Source organism: Astatotilapia calliptera, unplaced genomic scaffold (genome assembly GCF_900246225.1).
Source record: "Astatotilapia calliptera unplaced genomic scaffold, fAstCal1.2 U_scaffold_25, whole genome shotgun sequence".
Taxonomy (NCBI): Eukaryota; Metazoa; Chordata; class Actinopteri; order Cichliformes; family Cichlidae; genus Astatotilapia; species Astatotilapia calliptera.
The window spans coordinates 83967-92109 of NW_020535762.1; the positions used below are offsets into that span (position 1 = coordinate 83967).

At 47.5% G+C, this 8143-nt stretch overlaps 1 protein-coding gene across 1 annotated transcript; it reads left to right on the top strand.

The window, feature by feature from the left end:
- The first annotated feature begins 4233 nt into the window (after nt 1-4233).
- On the top strand, nt 4234-8143 carry LOC113017868 (uncharacterized protein K02A2.6-like). The gene is made up of 2 exons (XM_026160973.1): nt 4234-6201; nt 6499-8143. Exons 1-2 carry the CDS (start codon nt 4763-4765, stop codon nt 8141-8143), a joined length of 3084 nt encoding a protein of 1027 aa, XP_026016758.1. The 5' UTR covers nt 4234-4762.

Sequence of the window (8143 nt, forward strand, 5' to 3'; positions counted from 1 at the left end):
TGGGTCGAATGTGCGGACTTCAAACTACATACCAGTTTTTGAATTGTGTCGATGGGCCACGTAAAACCAGAGTTATAAAATAAAAAATACACGCGATGTTTTTTTCTGAACAAAACAGTGGTGTTTAGAGCGGGAAGAACGGTAAAAACAGCGTTTTCTACAGACAGCGCTAGCATACACTCTCCCCTTGTGAGTGAAAAAAGAAAAAGAAAAAACACCCCTTCCCTATTGGTGTTAGAGTTTACCATGTAAGCCAATCAAAAAAATGATAAGGCAACATGTGACATTTGGTTGTTTAGGGAGAAGGGGAAGTTTTTAGGAGTGACCACAGACTTGGCCAAGTATCTAATACAGCGAGAGATGATAAGCTCTGGGCTGTTAAGGTTCGACAATCAGCCAGAAAATTACTGGGCCTGGAAGCAATCTTTCCACAGTTTTTAAAACTGACGTCAAGAGAGGAGCTTGATCTGCTATGTAAATGGCTGGGACCAAAGTCATCAGAGCATGCTAAGAGGATACGAGCAGTCCACATACACGATGCAGCTGCAGGTGTAAGAATGGTATGGCAAAGGTTGGAAGACTGCTATGGATCGCCAGAAGCAATTGAAGAAGCTCTCCTAAAGAAACTGGATGATTTTCCAAGAATCTCAAATCGAGAAAATCAAAAGCTGAGAGAGCTGGGAGACATTCTCTTGGAGCTTGAAGCCGCCAGAGCCGATGGGTTCCTACCAGGCCTCAGTTACCTGGACACATCTCGGGGCATCACTCCAATCGTCCAAAAGTTGCCATACTCCCTGCATGAAGAGTGGGTCTCTCTAGCATCTCGTTACAAAGAAAATCATCAAGCGTCTTACCCACCGTTCTCCTTCTTCGCAAAGTTTGTTTGTGATCAAGCCAAAACGCTCAATGATCCAAGTTTTGCCCCTCTTACAGGTGGTTGGAGGACAGGGAAGCCAGAACACCCCTTCAAGTCAAACATGAAAATACCCATTTCTGTCAAAAAGACAGAAGTCTCCTCAAACTCTAAAAGCATGCAAGCAAGTCCCTCAGGGAAGAGGAGGGTCGAACCAGATGAACAACGCCCATTCCATAACAAACCACTCCCCCTCAGAAACTGTCGTGGGTTTAGGAGTAAATCTTTGGATGAAAGGAAAGCTTATCTTAGAGAGAATAATATTTGCTTTAAGTGCTGCAATTTGTTCACTCATCTAGCGAAAGACTGCCACAAAAACGTTCAGTGCAGAGAGTGCAATCTCCAACCGGAGATTTTATGTGTATGTTGCTAACAGAGTAGCACGCATCCGGAAGTCTTCGCAGCCTGAACAGTGGCACTTTGTTAGTTCAGAACACAATCCTGCTGACCATGGTACCAGACCAGTTCCAGCTGCACTGTTGAGAGATACAAACTGGTTTTCTGGGCCATCATTTCTTGAAAACGACGAGAGAGTTGCCCTTACCCCACCAGAGTTCTTTGAGCTTGTTGAACCAGACGGGGATGCAGATGTGCGTCCACTGATTGCAACCTTTGCTACAGGAGCTTCTGAAAGACATCTTCACACAGGTTTGAGCGCTTTTCCAGCTGGAAGACACTTGTATGTGGCATAGCAAAGCTCATCCAGAAAGTCAGATCCTGTGCTAAGATTCTGGAGGGAGATTTGACAAAGGTAGATGAGCGTACACAGGCAAGAACAGTAATTGTACAGACTGTACAGCACGAGGCCTTGAAAGAAGAACTCAAGAGCCTGTTCAAAGGAGAACTTGTCTCAAAACGCAGTCCTCTCAGGAAACTTGACCCTTTCTTGGATTCAGATGGTGTACTGAGAGTTGGTGGCCGCACGTCATTATCCGCAATCTCATGGGAAGAGAAACATCCCATAATCATTCCCAAAAGAAACCACATTGCTACCTTGTTGGTGCGGTATTATCATGAGCAAGTAGTACACCAAGGTAGGCACTTCACGGAAGGGGCCATCAGATCAGCTGGACTGTGGATTCTGGGAGGAAAAAGACTTGTATCAAGTATCATACACAAGTGTGTCGGTTGAGAGGAAGTCTGGAAAAACAAAAAATGTCCAACTTACCTGCTGATTGCTTGACCCAATCTCCTCCTTTCACCCAAGTTGGATTAGATGTTTTTGGACCATGGGCGGTTTGTGCCCGTCGCATGAGGGGAGGCCTTGCAGAGAGTAAGTGCAGGCCTGTTATGTTTACTTGTTTAGTAACAAGGGCAGTTCACCTGGAGGTGATAGAATCTCTGTCTACGTCGAGCTTCATAAATGCGCTTAGGCGATTCACTGCCATCAGAGGTCCAGCAAAGCTCTTTCGTTCAGACCGAGGCACAAACTTTGTTGGTGCATGTAAAGAACTTGGTATAACCCCAGAAGATGCAACACTTCATTCTTACCTCAAAGACCAAGGCTGCACATGGGACTTTAATCTTCCACACTCCAGCCACATGGGGGGAGCATGGGAAAGAATGATAGGGATGGCTCGCCGCATTTTGGATAGCATGTTGCTCAAGATGCATTTCCCTAGTCTTTCACACGAAGTGCTCACCACGCTGATGGCAGAGGTCGCAGCCATCATGAATGCCCGGCCAATAGTCCCTGTATCGTCAGATCCAGACTTGCCGACCATACTCACCCCTGCTATGCTTTTAACACAAAAGGTGGACTCCGTGTCTGCTCCTTTGGAAGACATTGACCTCAAGGATCTCTACCGAAGTCAGTGGAAGCAAGTTCAATGCCTTGTGGATTCATTCTGGAAAAGATGGCGTCAAGAGTGCCTGACGACACTCCAGCCAAGAAGGAAATGGCAAGCAGAACAAGCCAGCCTGCAAGTTGGAGATGTTGTGCACCTAAAGGACAAGGAGGCTAAACGAAATCAATGGCCCACAGGACTTGTGGTAAATACCTTTCCGGGTCAAGACAGCAGGGTCCAGAAAGTGGAGGTGAGAGTTGTTCAAGGAGGCACCCCCAGGGTGTATTCGAGACCCGCCACTGAAGTTGTGTTGTTACTCAGAGGGACATAGTGGTATAGTACTCTATACCAGGCGGGGAGTGTGCTGCCCCTTTAAGGCAGGCATGATAATTTGGGTGGGTTTTTTGTACCAGCAGTCTTGCCATAGTACCTCACCAGTGAAAAACAGTCCTTTAGCCAAACTGTTGTGTGTTCCACTTTTTGTTCACTTTTTCTTGCTGAGCCTGAGAGAGCACATGCCTGTAAGTAGTTGCTATCTGTTTTGTAAGCTTTCCAGTGTTAGTTTTGTGTAGCAGTTTAGAGTTTTGTGTGAGAAACTCTCTTTTGTGAGGAAAAACAGCTGCGATGCTAACACGTTAGCCCGTCTATGGGATTTCTCATGTAATGTTAGCATTAAGCTAATCGCTAAACGTGTGGGCCTTATAACCAGTGAAAGGGTTTGGATATGTTTGTGTTTATATGTTATATACATTGTAGTGCATGGCGTAATGTTTGATGTTGTAAAGAAAATGCAATTACAGCAGAAATGTAGTATTTTATTTGTGTTTCTGTACCAGTTTTACAGTGTTTCAACAGTAAACATCTAAAACGTATCCGCTGACTCCTGGATGTTTATTGTGGACCTGTTAGCTATCTGCCAAGCTAGAAACCAGCTTCACACCCTAGTGAGGGCAGAATAGACGGCGAGAAAGAGAGAGAGAGTGAGAGAAAGACAGCAGAAAGAGAGAGAGTTTTGCAATGTGGGAGATTTGTGACGTTCAGCGTGTTTGCAGTGTGTAGTTAATGTGTTGTCTTGTGTAGTTAGTGTGTAGTGTTGTGGATAGTTTTGTGTTGTGTGTCAGAACAATGAGGCGACTGCTGTCTCCAGGTAGAAAACAGGAGAGTGATACAACTGCTGCTGTCAGACCTGGAGGTATCAGGCTGTGATGTTCTCCTTTATAGTGGACAGAAATATTTGGAGTGGCACTGTTGTGAAATCTGTTTATGTTGTCCTAGTAAGGCTACCATGAGGGCAGCCACTAGAGGTCGCTAGAAGACCGGTGTATATGTGTTTTTTCCAGAAATTGATGTAGCCACGTACACTGCTGCTACAACTCAATAAAAAGTGGTTCGTGCTTGAGAACCCTGCGTCTTATTGCCTCCGAACATGACATGGTGTCAGAATTGAGGACTTCACGCCGAGTTACACGACGAAATGGCTAAATTTGGACCTCCGGAGCCGTTCGACTTTACACGGCCGGCAGAGTGGCCGATATGGCGGCAGAGATTCTCCCGTTTTCGAGTGGCGTCCAAGCTAGGGATGGAGAGCGGCGAAGTGCAGGTGAACTCGCTTCTTTACTCCATGGGGAGAGATGCCGAACCAATATATGGCTCATTTGTGTTTCCTGCTGCTACGGAGGCCAGGCCAAGTCCGTAGTTTGAGTATGATCTGGTTATACAAAAGTTCGATGAGCACTTTGTCCCAAAGAGAAACGTTATCCATGACCGCGCCTGTTTTCACAAACGGAGCCAGAGGGCCGGGGAGACGGTCGAGGCTTTCGTGCGGGGCCTGTACGAGCTCGCGCAGCACTGCGAGTTCGGCGGCAGTAAAGACGAGCAGATCCGGGATCGTATCGTCATTGGATTAATTGACAAAGATGTTTCACAAAAACTCCAGCTCGAGGCGGACTTAACTTTGGATAAAGCCATTCAACTAGCACGCCAGAGTGAACAAGTCAAACAGCAAAGTGCAGACCGAGTGGAAAGCACAGTGAATGAGGTGAAACAGAGGCATTATAACAGCATGAGAAGGAGTTACTACCAACCTCATCAGGTACGTGAGCAACAACATGGTGAGAGTAAACCAAAATGCCAAAGATGCAACAGGGTGCATGACAAAAGAGAAAACTGCCCAGCCCGCAATAAAAGATGCAGAAAGTGCAATAAGTTGGGACACTTTGAAGTTGTATGCAAAACCAAAATGCTAAAAGAGGTCAGGGCTGAGGCTGTAGAGGACTCAGATGAGGATTCATTCTTCATAGGGGAGCTTTTCCTAGGAGCAGTAATTGAGCCAAAAACAACAGTCATTGAGGAGTCAGGCTCAGATGCCGACTGGGACATTGAGCTATTGGTAAATGGCAGTCCAGTTGATTTCAAAATTGATACAGGCGCAGACACCACTGTTATGACAGAAACGACCCTTAATAAGCTACAGCAGAGACCCAAACTTATCCAGTGTAAGCCAACTGTGTACAGCCCTGGTGGAAAAGTCAAGTGCATGGGTAAATTCCTTGCTACTACAGAGTACAAAGGCCAAAAGTACCAGTACTGGATTACAGTTATAAAAGGGCAATATGCAAGTAACCTACTGGGGAAGACAGTAGCAAAGCGCATGGGATTAGTCACTAGAGTTAACAAAATCAGTAGTGACTTAAAAGAGGATGTGTTCGGAGAAATTGGCCTGCTGAACTGTGAACCTGTAAAAATCGAGCTGACCGAAGATGCAGTGCCGTACAGTGTAACCACCCCACGCCGGGTGCCTTTTCCTCTCCTCCCAAAAGTGGAAAAGGAAATAAAGCGCATGCTCAAACTTGGCATCATTGAGGAAGTCACCGAGCCAACAGACTGGTGTGCACCAATGGTGCCTGCTCCAAAGCGCAACAAGGATGAGGTCAGGGTGTGTGTGGACTTAAAACGTCTGAATAAGGGAGTAAAGCGTGAACGGTACATCTTGCCCACATTGGATGACATAACTCCTAAGTTAGCAGGGGCTAAAGTTTTCTCCACTTTGGATGCCTCCAGTGGGTTCTGGCAAATACCACTGGATCCCAGCTGCCAAAAACTAACCACGTTCATAACTCCCATGGGCAGGTTTTGCTTCAGACGCCTGCCATTTGGCATAACTTCAGCACCCGAGATCTTCCAGCGGCTCATGAGCACCTTGCTCAAGGGCCTAGAGGGGACTGTCGTCGTGATGGACGACATATTGGTTTTCGGGGCTAACAAAGAGGAACATGACCAACGCTTAGGTGCAGTATTACAGACAATCAAAGCATCAGGACTTAAGCTCAACAGGTCCAAGTGCCACTTTGGAAAGAATGAACTACAGTTCTTCGGTCACATCATCAGTGCGGATGGTGTGAAACCTGATGATGGCAAGGTGGAGGCTATTGCCAAGATGCCCAGCCCCACCAATGTAGAACAACTCAGGCAGGTACTCGGATTAATAAACTATGTTGGAAAATTCCTGCCAGGCCTGTCCACGGTGCTGCACCCCCTCTCCAATCTACTCAAAAAAGAGACTGTATGGGTGTGGGGCGAGCCTCAGGAGCAAGCATTCAACAAAGCAAAAGCAATGCTCGTGGTTGCACCAGCACTTTGTTATTATGATGCAGGCCGACCAACAGTTGTCAGTGCGGACGCCAGCAGCTATGGCCTGGGTGCTGCACTGTTACAGGACAATGACGGGGAGTTACGGCCTGTTGCCTTTTGTTCTCGCACGCTCACAGACGCAGAGAAAAGATATTCGCAGATCGAAAAAGAGTGTTTAGCATCTGTCTGGGCCTGCGAACGTTTTACCCGCTACATCCAAGGCATGGGTCATGTACGTCTACAAACTGACCATAAGCCCTTGGTGCCTTTGATCAACTCATACGACCTTGATAAAACGCCACTGAGATGTCAGAGATTGCTGATGCGACTGATGCGATTCAATGTCACTGCTGAGCATGTTCCAGGTAAACAGTTAGTGGTGGCGGACGCACTCTCCAGACATCCACTGCACGGATGCTACCCGTCCGAGACAGACAGCCATGTCAAGGCATATGTGAGCAACGTAGTGACAAGCAAACCTATCAAGTCACATAAGTTGGAGGAAATTCGTAGAGCTACACAGAGGGACCCAGAGCTTCAAAAAGCAATCATCTTCATCAGACAAGGGTGGCCTCGGAGAATGGCAAAGAGCTCACCACTGCAAGGCTTTTATGCAGCCAGAAGCCACCTTTCAGAATCAGATGGTCTAGTGCTCTACCACGATCGCATCGTAATTCCCACAGCACTTAGACCCAGTGTCCTTGACCAATTACATGAAGGCCACCAAGGACTAACTAAATGTAGAGAGCGCGCAAGATCAACAGTGTGGTGGCCCAACATTGGACTTCAAATAACACATAAGGTGAGGTCATGCAACTTTTGCAGAGAGCACAAGCCTACACAGCGACGGGAACCTCTCGTGACTACTCCTCTGCCCAATGGCCCCTGGCAAAAGATTGCAGCTGATCTTTGCGAGCTTGAGGGTAAGAACTTTCTTGTCGTTGTTGACTATTTTTCAAGAGACATTGAGATTGCTTCCCTCACTACAACAACCAGCAGACAGGTCATTAACAAGCTTAAACACATGTTCGTTAGATGGGGCATCCCGTTAGAACTGGTCAGTGATAATGGGACGCAGTTCACATCATCAGAGTTCCAAGACTTCAAACTGAGTTACGGCTTCACCCACACTACGTCGAGCCCTCATTACCCCCAGTCAAATGGAGCTGCTGAAAGAGCTGTCCAAACGGCCAAGTACATTCTCAAACAGCCTGACCCCTGCTTAGCCTTAATGAGTTACCGCTCTACACCAATTGCAGCAACCGGTGCAAGCCCAGCTCAACTTATGACAGGACGTCAAATCCGCACCACCATCCCAGTACTCGAAAAGACATTGCTGCCCAGTCCAGTCAATAGGGACACAGTGTGCCAAAGAGATGCTGCAGCTAAGGACTCTTACAGATTCTTCTACAACCGCAGACATTCAGCTCGTCCACTTCCTGAGCTTCTCCCAGGCCAGGATGTTGTAGTGAAGCTTGACGGGGAAAAGGGGTGGACGACTCCAGCCAAGGTCATCAGTAAGTCTAAGGAGCCGAGATCCTACTTGGTGGAGATGGCGAATGGGAACGTGACTCGCCGCAACAGACGACACCTTCAGCCTGTCCCAGGCACCGCTGATCCTGAGGAGCAGCAGCAGAGCACTGTTCCAGCTACACCGACTACTCCAACTAAAGGGGCGGCCGCTTCCCAAGAACCACCAGTAAGGCAGACATTGCCAATCCCTGTCCCGGGGTCTCCTCTCCACCCTACCACACCTGTGAGAGTGACTTCCAGGGGGCGGGAAATTAAAGTACCTCTCAGATTCAGAGACTGA